General features: G+C 40.2%; 2 protein-coding genes across 4 annotated transcripts in view; both read right to left on the bottom strand.

Annotated features, from left to right (window-relative positions):
• Positions 1-14,313, bottom strand: part of gab2 (GRB2-associated binding protein 2) — a 32,610-nt gene extending 18,297 nt beyond the window's left edge. For 2 of the 3 annotated variants that reach the window (XM_041046906.1, XM_041046907.1), the window contains exon 1: positions 13,981-14,313. In XM_041046906.1, the coding sequence (XP_040902840.1) occupies positions 13,981-14,052 (72 nt within the window). In that variant the 5' untranslated portion in view covers positions 14,053-14,313. Of the gene's footprint in view, positions 1-174; positions 278-13,980 lie in introns of those variants that run through there. The other variant, XM_041046908.1, reaches the window with a different exon arrangement.
• Positions 14,314-15,142: 829 nt separating this feature from the next.
• nars2 (asparaginyl-tRNA synthetase 2, mitochondrial) lies at positions 15,143-19,501 on the bottom strand. Its single transcript, XM_041046909.1, has 14 exons — positions 19,180-19,501; positions 18,395-18,504; positions 18,184-18,304; positions 17,917-18,057; positions 17,746-17,826; positions 17,485-17,579; positions 17,237-17,369; positions 16,872-16,970; positions 16,704-16,741; positions 16,530-16,596; positions 16,281-16,418; positions 16,052-16,149; positions 15,468-15,494; positions 15,143-15,376 (listed from the first exon to the last, which is right to left on the bottom strand). The coding sequence occupies exons 1-14, from the start codon at positions 19,342-19,344 to the stop codon at positions 15,232-15,234; spliced, it is 1,458 nt and encodes a 485-aa protein (XP_040902843.1). The 5' UTR covers positions 19,345-19,501; the 3' UTR covers positions 15,143-15,231.
• Positions 19,502-23,779: the final 4,278 nt, after the last annotated feature.

The raw sequence follows: 23,779 nt of genomic DNA, 5'->3' as shown, positions 1-23,779 counted from the left end.
AGAACATGATCACAGTACACTAAAAGAAAGTGCTCAGCCTGAGACCCAGTGCAGCCACATTGGATTTCATGTGTGTGTGGAGAGAGAGTGCTAACCTTGTATATCAAATTTAAAATAAATCTCTTTGTAATTTTAAATCATCAACAATTAAACAGATTAAGTTTGACTTCTTACTGTTGAACTGGTGTTAGCTGTTGATCAAACAGGCTTCAGAGATACTACAGTCTGCTAACTTGAGGAGGTTACTGTGCTTTATCTCACATGCGGTTGTATGCGGTTTGTGCTTGTGTTGGAGGCTGCGGGGGTGAGGCAGCAGGTGTCTACTCCCTCCCAACGTATTTCCTGTGCTGATATCCCTACTCGAGCTGAGAGAGAAGCACAGTTCCTCTATAGCAACTTCATAACAAGACTCCATGCTCCTCCCACTTCCAGAGCTGGTGAATGACATTTCTTTGGTCCAACCAAAATCATGCTACATCTGCATATGATTGTGTCACTGGAGCTGGAGTTTCTGCATGAAAGGCAGCAGAAATAATAATGCAATTCAATAACGGGAAACATACAATCTAACACGCTGATTTCACACCAATAACACCATTGTTGTATTTGTCAACTGGAAAAGCACAAACGAAGAACAGCGGCCTTGATTGCAACTGCTCCATATGCTTTCCCACTGGCCGTCTTAAAGGGACTCTGTGTTCTCTGTGCTCAGATACAAAAGAGGAAGATAGACCAGGAAGAGAAAGGGGGAGTAAAGGGGAGTTGGGGGGGGCTTTTGGACATCTGCCAGTGATGCACTTCCGCCAGGCAATGTCTCTCACATGCAGGCTGCTGACACACAAGATCCTGCAGGCCCCTCTTTCTCCATCAACACAGACACTGCAACAAGGCTAACTGCAGCCTAACCCGGCCCCCTTTCCCAAGAAAAAAAAAAACAGCAATAGTGAACATACAATGTGATCAATCAATCGTTGTCATTTGTGGTGTTGTGTCTGACAAATCCTGATGCTTTTCGTTTCTCAATCAAATCAGCTACAACATATTGTTCTTATCAGCAGCTTCAGCTGTGAAATCTGTAGCCTTTGTCTGAAATTGCATCTGCACTTTTCCCCCGAAGCTTCATTTTAAGTTTCAGAACCATTAGCTTAAACTTATCAACAATTAACTGCACACATCATTAAGATGGTGCTGCAACAAGTGATTAAAATGTCAACTTGGCATCTTCAAATATCTTTTTTGATCCAACTAACTGTGCAAAAAACAAAAAAATTCAATTTACAATCACAAGACTCAAGGTTTCTTCCTGTTAAAAGGGAATTATTCCTTGCCACTGTCACCTGGGGTCAGATTATGTGTCTCTGTAAAGCGTCTTGAGACAATTCTGATTGTGGAAGGTGCCACATAGATAAAATTGAATTGAACAACAGTTTCAGCACTTTACATTATTGTTTGCAGTACACTTTTGCTTTAAGTATCTTACCCACCATATTATGTTAATAAGTAGTGTTTAATTATGTGAATGTAACATAATGACTCATACACCACATTTAGAGATTATATCCATCCTTCCTTAGGCAAAATACCACTGAAGTTTTATTTCATCATGTAGGCAGTATTGTTTGTTTTTCCTCCGAGAAGTCAACACAGCAAAGACAGCAGTGACGAGTTTTCTTTTTTTTTTCCAGGAAGTGCCGATTTTGATCTTATCTTCGGGGTGTAGTAGTAGTGCTCCTGACGTACAAGACTTTTTCATTTTATTTTCTGTCAGACTGATACACTGATAAAAGACAGAGGCAGTACGGCCTTAATAGTGTTGATGGTAGAGCCTCGTTGCCGTGTGCGTCTCACCACTATCTCCAGTCTCAGGACACAGAAAAAAGTATGAGCAAAATAATAGGTTTAATCAGCATGATCTGAAGAGTATTAAACTAAATACTACGTCATTTCTCACTATGGGAGGCTGCTATGAATGTCTATTAATGCATCTAATATTGGTAAAATGTGCGTGAATTACATAAAAATACCGTACAGTCATCACTCTGCTCCACAGAAACGAAGACAGAACAAAGCATAATTTTTTTTTCTTTCTCCAAGTGCAATGGTTTAGAGCCATTGCACCATTCAGAGGGAATCGCTATAACTCTTACAAACCCCATTTAAATATTATTGCCTTTTCTGGAAAGAGAGAGCATCAGTTAATTGAGACCTGGAGAACTGCCCAGTTTCAAGAGGTCAGTGTGACCCAGCTGGGTTATTCCTGGCATCCTTCAGCTGCAGCCAGCATATTAACCCAGAACAGCAACAGCTCTCAACCACAGAGGAAAGACAACTCATTTAGGAGGCCTTATCATTCTAAAATTAGAATGAGTATTTCCACAGGAAAAGCAGTTGCTGCCTCATTCAAGAACAAAATAATTTACAGCTTGGTTTCACTCCGTCACACACCTCCTCACAGAAATCTTGCATGGAAAATGAAGGAAAACATTTTAAGTGCATTCAGTTTCGAATCAGCCTTTTCAACAGCACAACTGGCAGTGCAGCTCTTCCTCCCTCTCTCTCATGCACTCTTTCAAATTTGAGCAAACTTCCTCCGTGAAGTAAATCATGGGGGAGGAGGACACAACAAAATGAGCTAACCCACCCACCGCCTGTCCTGCAGAGCATGTCTAAGTCCATCGATCACTGTCTAAGCGCTGGGAAGTGAGGGCTGAAGCTGTAAAACTAGGCTGTACTCTCCCAGCTCTCCAACTTTCCCCTCCCCCCCATGGCTTTGGTTTGAGCTACATCAAAAAAAAAGGGGGGCTCAGCCTAGACACGCTGCCCTTGTTAACAAATGGACTGGACAGTCCCCTGGACCATAGAGAGCTGTGAGCTAGGCTGCTAATCACACTCCCAACTAACGCTATACCAAAGAGTTGCGCTGTTGTGTGGGAAAAATGTCGCAAACAACACACAGCATGTTGTTACTCTGATGTACTGCCATTTGTTCATCATGTTCTGCAGTCAATGTGAATTCTTTCCGCAGACGAGATCAAAGCAAAATAAAGGTCAACTCTAAGCAGAAAAAAGAACAAGGCACCACCATAAAGCACAAAACATTGCACAAAAAATCTACTGTCAATGAGAAAACAGTGAAGAAAACTTCCCAAGATTTAAGTTTAAAAACCCCTGTTATTTGGATTGTAAAGGGTCTCAGCTCTATGCTGTAACAAAAGGATCGCCTGCAAGCACTTGAAGCTCTCCAAGAAAAAGAAGGGCAGTCATCCATATCTATGAACGCACAGCGTCTAGTCCCTTCAGTCTTATTCAATCATTCCCTAAAAGCTTGATCTTACCTTGTTCCAACAGTCTCATTTATCTTGTGCTGATGGCAGCCAGTTACAGATAGAGAGGGACTAGAGTGGGGTACAAAGGATAACACGACTGCATCTATTTTAGATGACTGGGAAGGAAAACATCCAATAATAAAACAAAACTGCACAAAACAATCTTTTGAGCGAGTTTGCTTCTAAAAATAGGATCAAAACTAGTTTGTCTTGCCAATTCCTTTTGTTTCTTTGCATGTTGATAAGTAGACATGCTTTGCTCTATTTCTGGCAGTCACCAAAACAAGGAGACTGTGGGAAAACAAACAAATTCATACAAAAGCTCTCAGTTCACAGAAATAAAAGGGATACAATTGTCTGGTATGTGTTGATAGTCCACCAAGGCTTTATACCACATTTTAGTGGACACGCATGACAGCTGATAAGTCGCAGCAATCATTTACTGTATTTGCACTTATCTAACACAACACTGTAAAAACAAGCCCAGTCTCACATCTTTGATCCCAACTCATCACTCTGCTGTCCCAGCAACACTGACTAATGAAGTTAGAGATGGCTGTGGCCTAAACAATTATCCTAGGTGTACCTTTTACAGCAACAGAGCAATACACTGTGTGTGTGTGCGTGTGTGTAGTAGTAGTAGGCTGTGTCAACAGGCTAGCTGATAAGCATCAGTCAACATGTTTTTAAATGTGCGTGAGCAAACATCCAAGCTAAACACGTACGTTATCCAAGTTAAAAGGTTAGAATAGTCTTGTTTACCTGTACTCCTATTAAAGCAGGAGAGGAGGGGACAGCAGGTTGTTGTCTTTGACTCTGTCTTTTCTGCTTTACCTGCTGCTGCAGTACACACACACACTACACAGCTGCACAAACATCAGTTTCTCGTCTATTACCAGCTTTTGTAAGGGTCATGTGTTGTGGCAGGGCGATTTACCTCTTGTGACTCTAAATGCTTAGCTACAGTTGAACTGGGCACCTCAGGCAACATGTCTCATGTCTAATCTGACTGACGGCACATCAGAGCTCATGCTCACAACACTAACAACACTGTGTCGACACTGCATGAAAATACACTGGCACCTGGCCATTACTGCTTAATTACAGTAAAAGGTGTGTTGAGAAGAATCTCATCAGCGTTGTAAGGGGTGGAACCTAGCATGCAGAGAATTAAGAGTGGGAGGAAATGCGGTCAGCCGGCAGCTCAAGTTCAGTGTGAGCTTTTACATATCCTGAAGCTCTATGTAAAATTAAAATAGTCTTTCTGTTTTGACAGCTTATTATTTAAATCATTATTTTATTTTGTATTTTATCAAGGCAAAGCTGCTACTGTTAAGACAGTATTTAACATTTAAACAAAGAGAGTTTTGGTATCGATACCAAAACAAAGCTATCAAATTGGCACTTTTAACACAAAATTTCAAATGATACGCCTTTTAACTTAATAATAATAGTAATATTTTTACCTTGCCTTTACCATGTCAAGCTCTTTGAGATTAAACTGCATTATAAATTATTCCAAAAGACTGAACAACTGCTCATATGTTAGCATGATGCAGCTTTTCATTTCCATCACCCTGAATGGTCACTGGCTTAAAATAAGGACAGAAATAAAGACCAAATAAGGACTAAAATAAAGCACTTGTCCCACATCTATTCTATGTGAGTTTTGTTTCCTCACTTCTCAAAATTAGCAAAGAACAAAAAAGGAATATTTAGCACATCAGTGACTTCAATTCTTGTGCCTTCTGGTGACTGAATAAGGCCAGAATTTCATCTTTCCAGAAATGTCCTCTCAACATAGGAACAGCAGTGAAGACTTTGCGATGCATGAACTGAAAGGTGGGACTGCTATAATGGCCATGATTGTATGAGTGAATGCCTAAACACTGATTCTGGCTAATGTGCTGAGAAGAGACAAAGCTGGACGAACAATGACGACAGAGCCCTGATTATCTAGTCCTAATCAATAGTGGGTCACACGTCAGCTCACATTCCAGGAACAGATGGGAGTTTCAGCCAGTGAGCGAACGCACTCCAGTTACATTTAAAGAATATTTTACATCTGAAGTGAGAAAATTCTCCATGAAAAATCACGAAAAACAGAACAATAGGATGCTTAACCCCTCATGTAGGAGCCAAATAGTCCACCGAAAATCTGTTTGTCTTCTTTTGTGTGCTTGACAGGTGTCACGTATCTGTATTTACCTATGTGACATCGGTTTATGTAACAGAAAGTTTAAATAAACCACAAATGGACATGAGAGAGCAAGGGGAAGTTCCTTGTACATCTTACAGTTTACACAGAGCTCCACATCTTGGCTCTGAGTGAGATGCTAACCAGACATCTGTCCCAGACAAAGTTTATAATGCACGTTTCTGGAGCATTTCCAGTAAATTCAGGTTGCAAACAAAGCAGGAGTCCAACAGTGTGGCAACAGTATGTGGCCATTTAGCATTTTCAGCAACTCCAACCCATTATCTGTCTCAAGTAGTGAAGAGATCCAGATGCCCCTGGGTTGGACATGGCTCTGTCCCATCCGTGTACCCAGAGAAGTAAACATGAAAAGATGTTAAACAGAGTTTCTGATAGTTTAAAACTCCGGGCAAGTCCAACAGATTAGCATTAGAACGCTGCTGCAATTTAAATCAAACTGCTCAGGTTTCCCAATAGTCAAAACACTGACCTTTAAAGGCTGGCAGCTGCAAGACATAACACATGAAGATAAGACCCAAACGCGCCCATAAATTCTTGTGTGTTAATAAAAAAGGTGGGAGGTTAGCCATGGAGCGCCAAGACAGACAGGGTCCTCACGGGGGTAGAAACACTTAACTCTTGATGTTTCCCTCATGTGTGGAATTGCCAAGTTCACATTCTCCTTTTAAACAAGATGTCAGCTTTGAAACCCATTTAGTGCACGCAGAGCAGAGCCTGATGTGATTCAGCTTTCATGGCATTATAGCAAATATGATTCCACATACAAAGCCATCATATGACTGTGATGGAAAGCTCCATTCTACAGGTGTGATGATGATGAAAAGGGATGCTGCGTTTGGTACCTACAGTCCTCATTCACTCACTTCATGGGGGCAATGATCTGCGAAATCTGCAGCACATCCTATGAAAAACAACCTCTCAAAAGCCCTCAGTAAATATAATCAGCCTCAATTCGCAGCTGAACACTTCCACCATTAAGAAAATGAATAATCTCTTGCCATGCCTCCCTATCAGCAAAAGCCTGGGCCCGCCCCCTGACAGTTTGACTAACGGGGAGCATTATCTTTAATCAGAACTCTTTGTGTCACTTCCCCTGCCTCTGCCATCTGCTGCAGCTCATACATGTGTGGGTATTGGGGGGTGATTTCAGATGCACACCAGCAGATAGAACACGTCAATTAAAACAGGGGGAACCACAAAGTAGAAACATTTACATTCAAGGGGAAAATCTGACCTGAGCACCTTAATTTGTTGCACCATCGCTCCAGCTCTAACGTCACAGTTCCTATGAGGCTACTCTCCTCGCCCAGCTGTGTGCACCATGACGTTAGCAAATACACTGAAAACACATCATGTAGCTGGAGCACACCAGCACATAAAGTCCACAGTCCACACAGTACATAGAGTAGTTTTCATTAGTAATGTCAAAATGAGTAATAAATAGGGCATGGAATAGAGATTTTGCAACCTGGATATTTTCACTTTATGAAAATGCGTCTATTCAAAGGTCAATTGTAATCAATCACTGATTGATGCATTCTAAAAATATTTTATGAAATTATATTTACATTTTAAATATACTATTCATGATATTTATCTCAGATGACACACACATCAGCCAAACCTTCAGTAGTGTTCATATCAATTATGTCACCTGAAAACCTTGGACTCACACAGTTCAGTGATCGCTGTCGTTGTCTATGCTGATTGTAGATGATATTGTCCTATTTTGTCTTACTGTGTTCTGGTGAAGTCTGCATTTGTACTCTGGCTGCATGACTCAGAGTTTATTCTTATCTGAGTTTCAGCTGTAGGAAATTTCAGTTCCCACAACTATAGTACAGTGATTCACTGTCTGGATCTTTGGAAGAAACAATTCCCTAATTTAAGCAATGTTGATACTACGTAGACATAGTTTAATAAAAAAAAAAATCTTATTATTAAGATGCAATTCACTTTCATCAGCTTAGCTACTTGTATGGTTAGAAGATTTCGTGAGAAAACTGATTTAAATATAGCATGTAAACACTTGCTTTTTCCACTGTGTCACTGCTTCCTTAATCAGACTATTTATTAGTGCTATTCAAGGAAACCCGTGCATGTTCATGTCTGTTTTCCATTTGACTACTATGACCACCTGTACCACAATCCCAGCCAAAGGGCCAGAACTTTGTTTACATATCTCTAACTCCTACACATTATCACATCAGGTCTAAGTGTTTCACATGAAATGAAAGACAGCTAATCTTATCACCTCAATTTTGGCTGTGTATATATATAATTCTAACAATAATTCTGTAATTCCATTTCAAGTATACTACTCATGATAACTGTAAAGTCAAATTTATATTTTATGATGCACCTGCTTACAAAAGTCACACAGTGTCCATAGCTGGATCAAACAAAGACCAAAGTGACTGTCAGCTCTCAACTTCTCAGGGCTGTGAGCAAGTTACAACTGATGGACTGTTTTTAAAGTGCATAGGACATTTTCAAGGGAAGCACACTATCAAAATTTGAAACCCAAGATTGCATGGTCATTTTGGTCAGTGCCATTTCATTATAGTTCTACCGTGTGTTTCATACCTTCCATGAGAGTTAATAATAAATCTAGTCCTGTTACCAATAACATATTTTTAGGCCTCATACCAACGAACTGACAAATATACTGCGCACACACATTTTACCAGAATAATTACAGTTTCCTTTTTCCTGTTTATGTATGTATATATCTAGCAATGTCTGTAGCACTGGTATTTTGTTTTTATTTTTTGATCCTCGTGAGTGACAACTTTAAGGGCTAATCAAATCACAACCCTATTGTGTAGAACACTATTTATGACACAAGGCACATTTCACGTTTTACTTAAGTCATGTTGCCACAAAGAAAACGCCCACCCCTTAAGGTTCTGCCTGCTAAGACATATGAATATTACTACGTACAAATACGCTTTAAAGAGGGAAATACCACATTCTGCTTTCAAGACATTTCCTCTAACATATTTAGATATATCCCATCCATCGCCACCTACTATCATGGTGAATCTAAGCTGAACCTGGTCAAACAGACATGCTCAGGGGGGCGTGAAAAAGGCCAAGGAAGTTCTCAGGTATGAGTAACAGTTCTGAATGTAAAGAAGGGCGTCGGTCAAAAAGAGCAACTGTGCTCAGTCAACCATCCCTGGGTAAATAAATGCCAAAAAAGAAAATTTGATAGTTGTCAACGACCTTTTCAGCTGCCACACAGAACAAGACCGAAGCAGGAACCTCAAACTGAAACCCCAGATGTCAACACGGGCATTGAGAACATAAACTGAAACTGTTTTCTGTTTTTACTAAAAATATTGAAATTTTTAATGACTTTTTACATCATTCTCAGTTTTATGTCTTCATATGCTGCCAAGTAGGAAGCCAAAAAGCATACCGACTCAATCCTCCACACACTAAACTACACATCAATACTCTATTTAGGAGGTGTGTTAGGCCCTTGATAAAGTAGAAGTAGAAGCACATACCTGGGTGGACATGAAACAAACCATATGCTGTATCTGGGATCAGTGGCCATTTTACTCTGCTGTTATAGTCAGACTAGACTATCATCAAACAACAATTTGTAGATAGATAAATAAACTATTTCTTTATGGTCTCACAAGTACAATGTTTTCCTGAAATGTAATCATTTATGATGTCTGGATGAACAGAAGGGTCTAAAGTAAAAATGGAATAATCCCAGAAGTTGTTATGATCAGGTTTATGACCCATATTGTTGTGGTCTGACTCATGCTTTTTTTTATTTTAAGCACCATCACCCCGGTGATAGTGTACTGGTGAGCTTAGCAAATAAGTAAAGATATTCTCATTCTCACAGCTAGTTCAAATTACAAGAGACTAGAATTATGGCCTTGTGGTTGTATGTCTCCATCAACCAGTTTACAAGTATGTATGCCCAAACTCAAACAATCAATGTAGTGAAGGAATTTAATTAAAAAAACAGAGTCAAATTCCTGATATTGTTCACATGCTTGGCCAATAAAGCTGATTCTGTTAGAACAAGTTGTAGCCATAACACCCTAGAATGCTTCAAATATGGATGTTGCAGCAAATTCTAAAATGTGGATCCCTTACACACATCTTCAACCCGGCAGCACAGAAGATACACAATACTATACAACCACCATGTGAATTCTTAAGTTGTGGCTAAAAATGTGTTTTGTGTGCACACCGTGACCTTGACCTTTGAACACCAAATTATAATCAGTGGAGTCAAAGTGGACATTTGTGCCAGATATAATGAAATTCCCTCCTGGCATTCCTGATATATCACATTTACAAGAGTAGGACGGAAGTGAAGTCACAGTGACCTTGACTTTTGACCTTTGACCATAGTTCTGAACTCAAAGATGAACTCAATTCATCCTTGAGTTCAAGTGAACATTTGTGCCAAATTTGAAGAAATTCCCTCAAGGTGTTCTTGAGATTTTGGGTTGATGAGAATGGGATGGACAGACGGAAAACCTGAAAACATAAAGCCTCCGGCCACGGCTGTCACCAGAGCAGAGGCATAAAAGAAAAAAAAAAATCAATGGGATCTAATTTCCTTCTGAACGGCACTATTTTAAGGTCAGCTGATAGAGTCTTGATAGATGGAAATACATTTATATACTCACAGACCAATTTAATTTATTTCCCTGTCATGAGACCTCTGTCACAACACTTCCTGTAGGTACCATCCAAAGGAAGTCTGGCATCTGCTATTGGTGCAGTAATTAAGTTTTGGACAGAAAACACACCGGCTAAACCAGAGTTCATGGCAAAGGACAGGATATTATGACAAAGGTTCAAACAAGGCCACCACGGGATATTTACAATGAATGTGAATGAATGGATGAACTTGGGTTTGGAGAAGAAAGCTTAATGTTGTGACAAAAAAACTGTAACTTTAATGCGTTAATTTTTTATGAATGTCGGTTAAGACTGTTGGTCTACGCTCTGCTGTGTAAACTGCTCTGCTGTGCATTGTAAGAATACACTGGTTTAGGTTTTAGACTGCCAACTGCACAAAACAAGGTCACCTTGGGTTCACAGAAACTATAATATGATATATGAGTTTCATGCTACAAAATAATCACGTAATCAGACTAAAAGCGATTTTTAACCTCCATGAGGCACTTTGCTGATTTAATTAAGTTAAAATCAGCAGATTAACCAATGAAGATTATCACAGGTTGCAGGCTTATGTCAATCACAAGGATCCCTTTAAGTGAACATATCTAACAATAATAAACTAATCTGACTTTGATACTGCAGTCACATAAACACCCCAGTTTTGTAGCTTCTGGGGAAAGGCCCATATGAGGGCCCACAGATAAAGTGGAACAAGGAAAATGTCTGTTTGAGAGCTGGGTGTCTGTCAAAGCAGGAACTGGGAGGCGTTCTCAGTTGACCTCTGAGGGCAAGGACTTCCCAAAGCCCCTCTGCAAAACAACAGCAGACCCAGCAGCTGACATTGGGACACAGGCTGCTGCTGCTCTGCTCTGCTGCCTTGAAAACTCACTGACTACCCCCACCTCTCTTCCTTTCTCCTCTTATGTACCATCCACAAGGGCAAGACGGTAAAGCCCTTTGAAACTGGCTGTGGGAGAAAGCAGAAGCAGCCGCGATCACCTTGCCGATATGATCTGTCTGGAATGTGGCAATGCTTAGCCGTATGTGAATAGACACGTTTGTGATGTCAGATACAACAACGGACAGATGGGAGGGTTTAGCCAACAGCAGCTTCATCCCGACCTGAGAACAGGAATTAAATTGTTTACAGTCACACGTTGCATGTGTGATTCATATTGTGCATGCAAAGTAAGATTGACTCATGATTCATTTAGATGACTTATTGTTAAGCATATGTCAACATTGGGGGTCACAAAGAGATGTACCTATCGTCTCTTCTTGACCCAGTTTTTCCTATAAATAGCTAAGCTTTTATTGCTATTTCATTTCTGCATTACAAGTCAAGAAAGAAACTATGGCCAACAAATCTATTTTATCAATATATAGATCTGACAGGTGATAGCTTGTCAGCTAAGCAGCAGCTACAAATAAAAGATTGTTTGGGAGTTAATGTAGCCAGACATGATGGAGTACATTGTCCGACCACTGACTGATGAGTAAAATAACCTTAACAGAACTATGCAAGAGGCACTGGGTAAGTGCTGGATTAGTCAGTTGTTTTCATGTTCCTTCTGCTTATTCTGGACATTGTTCAAAAAAAGCAACCAAGCCACTCCCATCTACCCTTAAAACACTGCCCACCTCTGGAGCCTCGACCGGCCCCCAAGAAGAGATAAACTCCAACTAAGCGATTCATTTAGCAGCTCTGAGACAATAGTGTGCGACTGTTTCCCTCGCAGAGATGCAGCACGAGGGAAAAGTGAATACGCATAGCACTGCTATCACATGTTTTGGGGGGGGCACAGAAAGTTTATGTTCATCATGTGTTTGAGCAGCAAGGAGATGCTGTAGAATAAGTGAGTCACTGCTTAGAGTTAATCACATTTGTAAACAGTTAGAAAACATTTAACCGGGACTAGTCATGCTTGTTAGTGAGCATAAACATGTTGTCTCCTGCCTTCACCACGGGTTGCATCCAGGCTTTAACTGCCACAAGTGTTTTGCTCCCTGACTTTGCATATGATTTGCATGCCAGACCTGCAGTGGTAGTACCAGTTTTTACTCTCTCCTAATCTTGTGCTGGATTCTACACCACATTTAACATGATTAGCTGTGCGTCACAATTTTAGAAACTGTCCGTGGAAGGTCGCAAGAGACCTTTTAAAAAAATATAATGACCTATCATTTTACTAGCTACTGATTAACTGGCTTAGGAACTGACTACATGTTAGACAGGGGTGGAATATTGACAGGAAGTGTGTTGTTAAGGATTAAAACAGCTTTTCATTGTTGCAAATAATCTTCTAAAAGAGGCACAGCAGTATGAACTGTTGTAGCATTTCAGTTAGCATGTCAGTTAGAGCTCCAAAACAATAAATTCCTTACACCTCCTCAGCTCATTCCAATATAATGACCAATCAAACTTGCTACCATGTTCCTTGAGAAATGCAGTACACCTTCAGGCTGGAATGTCTGCGAATATGTGAAAGTAGTATCTGAAAATATCCCTCTACATTAGGACATCAACTATGTCAGATGACAGCAAATCTGGTGAGTAAATGGCCCCGATTGTCCGTAGCCTGACTTTAAGTGGAAGGAATTTCAGATGGACAGATTATCGCACTCACAAGTCTGCCTGTTCTGGACACTGCATCTCATGACACTGTTTTCTGAGACTGGCTGAGACTGAGTGTGTGCGTAGTTGTTTATAGGTTATTGCTCAGGGTGAGAAGCAGGGTGAGAAGGGCTGAGAGGCTGCTCCCTGCTCTCTTGCTTGAGGAAGGCCATTATGTTAGCTACATTATGCCCTGTGAGGGCTTTTGCTCTTGTTGTTTATACAGTACTGCTATGAACAAAGCAAGTTTTTTCCTCTGTACCACTGCAGCTGCTGTTCCATACTGACCATGGTGGTCTCTATGTAAACATTAGCCAGCTTTAAGTGGAAGACAATGAGGAAATGACAGCACAAAGGGGGGAGTGGGGGGTATCTGAAGACATTCAAGGATGGATTTCCAGATGAAACAGAGAGATGACATCATGGCAAAGTCAGCTAGTAGGAACATGGAGAGGCCTGGTAATGCAACACCATACATAAACAGTGGACAGCTGTATTTACAGGAGATTGTCTCATGGTTCTATCTGCCTCCATAAATCCTATTATCTGATTTGTAACCATTCCCCTGCCCAGCACCCAGCAATAGACTAGCAGCTTTGGCTTATAAAGCCTTATCAAGGCACTCAAGTGCTGTCCAGTTATCACTGTTGTTGAGACATCAGTTTGCTTGGCCAAGATGAAAACCGGTCACATCAGTTGATTAGACATTACCTCATCATGATTGGATAAAGCAAAATGGCAGTTTGTGTTTGTGTGCCTGAGAGCTATTTAGCCAAAATTATAGACAGCTGCAGGGTATTATACAGGCTTACCTCCATGTTGTCATAGGACCCCACAGTGGGTGGCCCTCCATGTAAAACGTGGCATTTAAAACATACATTTCTAGATCCAAAAGGATTAAGACAGTATTTGCAAAATCAAGAGCAAGATGTGGTGCCTCTTCCAGTCCACTATCAAGAGAGGAGAGGTTCAGATGGTGGTGGGATGCACCTGCTGCAATTGGACTGTAAATATCTGACTTTGACACCACTCATTTGAACTGCAGATGAATAAAATACAAAGGACAGCAACTTGAAAGAGAAAGAAACCAGAGAAATACGTTTCTCCTACAGCAGTGAAACTCAAAGAGAAACAAAGCGAAAATGTCGTTCACTTACATATCTCCTCAGTTTCTTCTCCGGTGGTGACTTTCTCAGCCAGCCTTGGAAGATGATTTCTCCGCCGCTCATGTTTGTCAGTATCTGCTGTTTCCTCTTGCTCTACAACTGCCGTCTGTCACTAGTACATGTCGGCTCCTGAAGGCTTGCCTGTTCAAAGTGCTGTCGGCGTTTGGCTCCCACTGGTGCAGTCTGCTCCCCCCATTTGATTAAAAATTAGAGTAGTGCTAGTCGGAGATGTTGCCAGTCGCTCCTGGTGGTACTGGGCGCAAAACCCCAGTTGGTGGGGGGGGAAAAAGGCGCAACTCGACTCTTGGGGAATTACGCACGGCCAGCTGACGAGGAGCCGCGGGCAAACTCAACTGATGCAGGGTGAGGAAGTATCAAAGGGTGTCTGCAGTTTGTTTTCCCAACTCATACCACGCCCACCGAGCAAAAAGAGGGATGGGCTGCGCTGGGATGAACAGGATGGGAGAGCTGCTCGCCACAAAGTGGCTTAAAGATCCCGAAGAGTTCAAATAATGGAGGATCGACTTATACTGTCTGTCTACGTTAACGTAGAACCGTTGTCAAAGTAATTCTGTTTCACTTGAAAGAGCGAAACGTATGTGATTTCAAATTATAAAACCAATCTTGTGTTATATGCCTCACCAAATATAATGAAGATTCAATCATAACTAACGAAGGGGATTTCTTTAAAATATCTGTTCTTTGAAAAACAAACAAACAAAAAAACAACAGATGATTTAATTAACAGAATCAGCAGCTGCTGCTGTGGACTGAGTACACGAGTCGCATTTTCTCAGTTGGATGGAATGGGAAAAAGCACCATCTCGTGGAGAGCTGAAATACTTGACAGTTACTGAAAATCAAGTTTTTAAATGTGGAAGTTGAAAAGGTAAACCAGATATAATATGATAATTAACTAACCACTTCCTCGGGAAGTCACAGAGAAAGACAAATTTCATTCATCCACTGTTCCACTATCATAGTCTGTGTGTTTGTAGGAACGTCATGCACAACCGAGGAGAGCTTAAAAATAAATTCCATTTAGAGAAAGAGGATTTATAGTTTCAAATACCCTATTACACCTGCAGATACATTTTAGTAATTATTTTTAATGATATTTACACACCAATAAAGTAATAAAAATTTACAACAATGCTGAATATCATATTTATTTGATGTTTGCCAGACAGCAAACGCAGACTTCACTGACTTGAAAAACATCTACCGGGCTCAAACTGTGCTTTATAGAATGCAAGAATGGGAAAATCTAGGGAACGGTATCACATCTTTTATGTTGTCAACACCGAGAATACATTGCAAATATCGCTCAAATCCCAGTCCAAAGCCACCATGAGGGACAGAGCCAAAACGTCTCAAATCCAGGTACCTGCAAATAAATACAAATATCATTAGAACTCTGTTTATATGTAAGGATGTTTCTTTTAAAATGTTGTTAACTTAAATAATTTTTTTTTTACCAGCTGTAGGTGTCTTCTAATCCAACCCTGGAAAAGTATGATAATTAATGTAAGTATGCCTTTGGTCAAAACATAAACTCAAAACCTACAATAAAATCTCTCCTGTACAATTTTCCTGTATTATCAATCCATGTGTAAATAACAAAACCAACTGTCGTTGTAGTTTTTCTCTTCTGATGCTCACTGAGTGTACCCTGATAACAGGTGCTGGACGTGTAAGGGTTGGACTTAGATAAACAGGTAAATTCACCAGCGCATTGAGCTGATGTTGCCTTTTGTCCACTTATGTACTTCTATATAAATGAATAATATAAATACATAAATGTAAATAAATATATATGCAATATAAATGTCAAATGTTGGATGTTGGAAAGATGTTTGATGTGTTGTGGGATGTTACTCAGAAAACTGCTTTTTATTTTAACCAGCCACTGCAACACCTGTGCAACGCCGCAGTTAGCCCAGAGTGACACCATCGGGATTATGATTGATGTGAATGAATTTAAAGCAACTGAACAGATACAGAAACCATATTCTAAATATCTTAGCACAGGCCTTCTAATACCCCTCATATGTGTTCTTACTCTTCCAGCCGAGCCCTCAGCAGATCCAGCCTCTCCTCTCTCAATGAGCCCCCACAGAGTTCTCCAACTCCTGGCACCAGAAGGTCCACTGCAGCTGCCTGCAAACACACAGTCACAGTCAGATCAGATATGCAAATCGCTGCGATAACCCAACTGACATTACAACGAGGGAACTGAGTGGTTAAATATTGATTCACTTGGCATTTTTAACAGTGTAACCACGTCTTACTGTATGCTGAGGACGGTCCTGGTTGTCTCTTGCATAAAAAGGCTTAAGATCGTAAGGATAATCAGTGACAAAGACTGGAATGTTGCCACAATGTTTCACCAGGTACTTCTCATGTTCTGTCTGAAGGTCACAACCCCACTGTAGAAAAGAAGAGCTAAGGTTAACAAGGAGCACCGTGAAATGACAGTGTTAGTACCAACCATACAGTAGAGGTAGATATCAAGAGAACGTAAAATCATCGCCACTTACGTCTGTTGGGAAGACAAATTTCTGAGGGCTGCGGTTTAGGATGTTTATAGCCTCACTGTAGGTAATCCTAAAAGCAGATTGAGATGGTACCATTCATTCGGGGCCTTCAACATTTGCCTTTATTTATTATCTGCTTTAATTTTATATGCCATGTTTGGAAAAACAGAGACTTACACGGGGAACTTCTTCTTCACCATAGCATCTATAGTGTCCTTAGATTGTGTGGGTGCAATAGAAAAAAATGTAAGCTGAGATCACATTGAAGTCAGATGAATTTGTGGCTGGTTGGTATAAGGACCCAGGTGATGTACTCAAGTTAAATAAGTGTCCTTCAGGACTTACCCTGTGTCCAGGAGTCACATGCTTGTGAAACAAATCCACCTCCTCTGTACAGTGAGCCAAGACATGCTCCGTGGCAGATCTGAACATGTCCTCCATGACCTAAGGAGTGGGCCCAGTTTAATAATTAAAGTTCTCCCAAGCAACTCTGCACAAGAACTTTAAAAGTCACATAACGTAAGTGTCATTTTTTTCATAGCATGCTAAAATGAATATAACACAATGGCTTTCAGAAAGGTGAGAAATCAGTTTACTGTATGCACAGAAATATGTTCAGTGAAAATCAGTTAACAAGCTTTAACACATTAGCCAATGTGCTATTTTGATATTAGAGCAATACTGTATTTGAGGACAATGACATGGTTTACCTTGGTGAGATCCTCTAAGGACTGTGTGAAGGAGACCTCGGCCTCCACCATGTAAAACTCAGCCAGGTGGCGTCTGCTTTGGGAGTTCTCTGCACGAAAAGTTGGTCCAAATGTATAGACCTTAGAAAAAGCCCTGCAAGAGCATGAGTGACAAGGCACAGTGAGAAATGTACTTCAGTGCACGTGCCACTGAGGCACAACTTATGTGGCTAATCACTAAAAAATATAATTCATGTACTTTATCTCACCCTGACATCACTTCCAAATGAAGCTGACCAGACACAGTCAGGAAGGCAGGGACAGAGAAAAAGTTCTCATCTTCATCAAACTCTGGGCCTGACGGCTGTGGTAAAAGCAGAGGCTTTGAGGTTTCAAACAGTATCATTAATCCCTCTGTTCACATCACACACTGGAGGTGACACCAAATATAAACCACAGACATAATGATACGTTTACAGCACAGTATCTTAACTTTAAGAACATTTGTAAGCACATCTTTAGATACTCACCTCAACCTGAAAGAGCTCCCCTGCCCCTTCACAGTCATTTGAGGTGATGATTGGAGTGTGAACCTGCACAAAGCCATTTTCCTGAAAACAAACAAACAAATAAATATAGAAAAGTTTTACTCTGCACTTTCTATTAATAATTCACTGTCTTTAATCCATTGATGTCCTCACCTTGAAATATGAGTGAATTGCTGTTGTGGCCTCACTTCGAATTCTCAGCAGGGAGCTAAAGGCATTTGTTCTACACCTGAGATGAGGAAACTGGCGAATATACTCAAGGCCGTGTCTCTCTTTGATTTTAAAGGGAAAATCCTGAAAGGCAAAGCAACAATATTGAGTTACATTTCCTATACAATGAAGACATAAAAAGGTTATAACACAGATGAGGTGTAAATGCGAGTCTGTATGTGGAAGATTTGAGAGAACAATCTTCCTTACTACAGGATTACATTCTCCAACTACATGGATTTGGTCTGCTTCCAGTTCGACTGGCTGTTTTTGGTGTGGACTTTTCTTGAGAACACCTGTGACTTCAACAGCACTACCAAACGTGAGCAATCTTAACAAGAAAAAAAGAAAAGAGTTGAAGACAGTCAAGAGAATTTTATGTATGCACACCCTTTATACTTAGAGAAACAAAAGCACTTACGGATCACTCAGCTCTGAACCAGCAACAATCTGCAATGACTGCAAAGAGCTCCCATCGTTCACATGGAAAAAGAGATTTGACTTCTGAGGTCTGACAGAGCGAACCCATCCCTGCAACAGAGAGACAAATCAAACTACACTGAGCTGTTCCATCTAGCGACACAGAAATATTTTCTTTTTGCTTGCAAGCAATGTTCATAAACTGAGATGTTGGTAATTTAAGAATTTCATTCCTCATTCTTGCTCCATAAAATGCCAGCTAAATGTACACGGTTGTCTCCAGACATTTGGTCACCGCTGGGAAAATTAGATATTTTGTTAATTTTTGAAGTGAAACAAAACAGAAATTAAAAAGTTACCTTTCCTCAAATGTTGAGAGCAAGTTTGGGGAGTACTTAATAATTAGCACTGTGTAACCCTCCCTGACATTCTTGATATTTAATGAAATCCATTCTTCCCTCTACTGGTGCTATAAATTTCCTGTTCGTGAAGTTCTTGAAATATAAAGTAACCGAGCAGTCCCATTTGAAGAATAGCTTGTTTTAAATATCTTTGCTGAAGCGGTTGTATTTACTTCTATTCATTTCAAAAATCAACATGGTGTCCAAATTTTGGAATGATTTTAATTGGACACAAATTTTCATGTACAGTGTATTTGTGCAGGATATAGTCCATGTACGGTTACATATCCCTGGTTCAGAAGCAGATTAAGGAAGAATTCAGTAGTAAATGGTTTGCAGGAATCCTCTTGTCATACTATATTCTAAAAAAACGGGTTAACGTTACCTGTACTTTGACATTTGCTCCCAATTCGGCACCTGAAAGTGCTTCGGATACTCTTAGTTTCGTTGGTGTCTTCTTACAATAATGTCGAATACATAACGATACTCGCCGTGAGAACACTGAAGTGGTTGATGCAGCAGAAAGCGTTTTAGCTGCAGCCTGAAGCATTGTGGGGAAAACGCTGCTCCCTCCGACACAAACACCACTACAAGCACAACACGCTGCGGCAACGTGAAGATACAAAAAACATATTTAATGGTATTTTTTTAAAGGTGAATTACGTTTTGCCTCGCCTTGACTTTCACGTCGCGCCACTTCTCTTACAGTAACACTTCCTGTTTGGGTCTTTCACCATTCGTCCAATTCAGTCACATGGATGATGCTGAACCAATCAGATTTCGGTTTCTAACAGCAGCCCTTTCATGCTCTAGAAGGGAAAGGAAGTTTTATTGACAGAGCTGAAAAAAACAGATGACAGAAAAAATCAGATGTTTAGGGTTATAATACCACAATTTGACAATTTTGTATTGCACATATTTTATGAATATTTTATATATTTCCTATTTTATAATAGGAAATATTGACTAGATAAATATTCATTAAAAACAAACTGTGAGTGTTGTCAAAAGGAGATTGGTATGCAAACGTCATCACTTTTAAAAACTAAATCATTCAAGTCTGCTTGAGAGGAGAAAAACATACATGATTTTACCTTTTAACTGTATCTGTTCTCTGCTCTGTAAAAAGCATTTACTATTCTGATGTTCTAGTCACTGCCTACATCAGCAGTGACCATGCAGAGAATCTGTGGAAAGGCGGACATTGTGTCTTTGTGTAAAAATGTGACAAATTTTTGAATGCATGCTAAAACCGCTCATCAGGTCCACTGGGCAGAATATTTAATACAAAAGGCCACAGACCCAGCTCCTTTCTGGATACAGGGAGAAATGTAAAATATAATTTCAATAGGACACAACACATGTGGAGTGATTGAACAGTGTAATGAAGCAAGCAGAACAGCTATCACGACCACATGGAAATCTTGTATGAGGTATCTGCCGTCAGTGTGGGGTCCATTTGTGCATAAACCTTGTTAATTCAATACCCACAATGACACTTGGTCTATTCCCACCATTTGCTGCTGGAGTAAATCAGATCATGCCAGCAATGTAATAAGATGCCATAGACAATTATTCACCTGGTCTCGCCTGTCAGCTCTGGAGCCCCTGGTCTGGGTCTGGCAGCAAGCGCAGAGCTGGGTGTCTCCACCTCCGGCTGCTTATGACACATCATCATTAAACCCAACATGATGCATTTGAAAAGTCAGCAGGGTCATTGATATTAATTATCTCCAGCGTGGATGGAGCAATTATGCACATGGTCTCATCTTAATCGGGAGCAGAACAATTCTATTTTCTGATTCATTGACAAAGAGGGCAAAATATAATGGGAAATTTGCTAAGGTCATGTATGTGTGTACCATATGTTTCTGTGTCTTCAGAGCAAAGTTGAAACATGGTGACCTTCAGACCTACTCAATTCACCCATCATGAGAAATAATAAAACTACACGTTGTTTATTTTTAGTTTTATAACTAAAAACAAACAATAAACAACAGAATAATAAACTACCCCTTAAGGAAATGTATCAAAATTAATTGTATGCATTATTAGAGCAAATGAAATATGAGAACTGCTTTCTCACTCTCTCCTTAGGATCATTATGCAATATCTTACTCTGCCACAAGGTAGCGCTGTAGCTCCATGACACTTTGCACTCACCTTCCAAATCCCCACCGACTGTAGATTTATGCCTTTACCCCTGAGTTGCCTCCAGGATATTATTAATTTGCGGCTCCAAGGTCTGCTGAAATGGAAACAAGCTGGCATTGTTATGTTCTCTCTGCAGTTCTATCAAGAGTAATGCAAAGGACCTGCTGGCTTTCACTGGCAGCAGACAGTCCAGCGCAACAGTGAATTCACGTTGCATCCAGGAACTGTTTTCTACGCATCGATAGGAACAGCGAGGCTGAGGTACCCACGGTGTTCATTTGTAACTTGATTTGTAATTTCCCCTCTTTTGCAGGCTCGACACATCCCATGACGACCTGCGTGTGGGAGAGATGCTTGATGCCGTGTCGCGTGTATTTATCTTTTTACAGATACACACCATCCCACACAAATCACAAGGCAATGTATGCACGAAGCAAGGTGAAAACAGCTTGCTCTGCTGTCTGTATAAAATTCTTGCGCAACTAAGAAAAAACACCCTAAAGTAAAACGTTATCCTGTTTACAGTCAACATGTAATAAATCAAGAAGAGAAGTCAAATGGTGTTTCTAACGGGAGATACATAGCTCTCTGTTCTGGGAGCCTCTACAGGTAGAGGAGTTGTTTGGCAGTGGCCTGACAACCTTATTTGGGCTTAACAACATGTTAAAATCAATACACGATTAGTCAGCAAAACAAAGGATTTTGCTGTAAAAGCTTGGATCTCAGGAGGATCACTGAACTTAGAGGGCAAGTGCATCCTCCGCTCTCAGCAGGCCTGTCTGTCCAATGACTGCAGCACCTTATCGACAGCATCCCCTGCCCCTTCCACGAGCCTTCATCAGCGCCTCCAAATATTCTGCATTCTCAAATGGAAGGGTGCATTGATTTTATGTAACATGGCTCGTTAAGTGCTGATTAGACCATTATAGTGATGTGATTTCAGGGAATGGGTTTGGGTGACAGGCGGCCAAACACAAATCAAAAGGAACTAACAGCCCTTACTGAAAGAGATTTGGGCTGCTGCACTGTTTCACCTACAACTCTCCAGTTACTACCAGAATACTGTGCTCATAATGGACCAGCTTCAGATGTCTGCAGTTTAGAGAAAATATCTATTAACAATGTTCAAGACAGTCACTGTTTGGAAATGATGATGTTCATCCATCACAGGGTAATCAGTTCCACAAATTTGTAAAATCAAATTTGTTTATTTGTGTTAGTCCTGAAACGATTATTTGATTAATTCAGCAATCAAAAGAAAATTAAAAGTCAACAATTTCAACTGCTTTTCTATAAAGAGGAGGATTTTCTGCTTCTGCTGTGTTAAACCATACTAAACTGAAAATGCTGGTGAGATAAAACACAACAATCTTCACATTGGGCTCTGGAAAAGTTGAATGAAAATAATGATTAGTTGCACTCCTAATTTGTGCAGTGAAACTTACAGAGCCTCTGCTTAAAGCCAAGTGAAGAGAGCCCTGAAATCAAAATAGTAAATGAGGACTGCTTGACATCAGGTTTGACTCTCCTCTCCTCGACAGACAAGAATGAATTAAAGATATTTAAGAAATGTTAATAGCGTTGTCCCCTTGAGGTTGTCCCCTTGGGGTACAGCTATAATATAATTATCATTTTTATCCTCTTCTTTTATTCAGCATGTTTTTAGTCTACGTGTACCGAATGAGGTGCATACTGTGCATGTATTTCCTCTCAAGCCACACTAAAGACAAAATTATTTTAAATCTTGATTTTCCTCAAAGTAAGCATGCTGTTTTCTTTAAAGGTTTCTGTAACATTAGTGTAAAAACACCTGCTCTTCTGAAATTGCTGTTGGTGATTCTGAGTCAAACTCGACAAGTTCCTGTGGAGCTGAATAGGATCTTCCTTCTGCACTCAAACCTCCATATAATTCACTCACTGACTGAACGTTGGTGAAGAAGAACAATATAGTTAAATGTCTGATTATGCTATTGTTCACATATTGCAATGTGCCACAAAACTGTCTCTTTTTGTGTAACTGAGTTATGCTTTTTATGAGATGTTGTTGTACTGACTGACAGTGGAACCATGAAATCAGTAGCCAACATCCAGGTACAGTATGTATATTTTGGGTAACAACAATTCTGCTGCAGTGAGGGTGGTGATTACTGTGTATCAGGTTAAAATACATTTTGATTAAACTTAAGATCCAAACATAGAACACTGACAGATTTAGTGTGTATTTTTTTTTGGGGGGGGGGGGGGGGTAGGATTATGCCATTAGGATCATTAACAATATTACAGTTTCAACAGCTTGTTGAGCTGTCACAACAGTTTAACACTTGAACCTCATCTTTTCTGGGAAGGTAGTCAAAGACAAGACTCTCCTGAGATGGCCAAGAATAGATGGTGAAGAGCAGAAAAGCAAAGAGCTAATATCAAAATAATGCACCTTATCCCATAGTGTTATTCTCATCTGCAAACATATTGGCCAGAGTCAAATGAAACAATTCATTCTCATCCACACTTTACAGCAGCATCACCTCTCAGTGCCAGCTATACGAGGATACAGTGTGGGTGCTTTCATTTAACTTCCAATAAGGATATATCTCCCTTATCTTCACCTAGAGGACAATTTTCACAAATGGTCCTTAATGTTACCTCTGAAATGTGATGCAGGAATTCCAGTTTTATCTAGGTCACCCCAGATAAAACTGGAATTTATTTTGCTACCTTGTGAGGGTTGCAGTATGAGAATACCTATGTTGGGATACTAACACTGTACATTCAGCATTTATTGCATAGTTGCCTGACTAAATGTTGTCATAATGAAATATTCAAACTCTTTATAT

Source organism: Toxotes jaculatrix, chromosome 9 (genome assembly GCF_017976425.1).
Source record: "Toxotes jaculatrix isolate fToxJac2 chromosome 9, fToxJac2.pri, whole genome shotgun sequence".
Lineage (NCBI taxonomy): Eukaryota > Metazoa > Chordata > Actinopteri > Toxotidae > Toxotes > Toxotes jaculatrix.
Note: the sequence above shows the minus strand (reverse complement) of the source record. Positions and strands in the feature narration are given on the sequence as shown.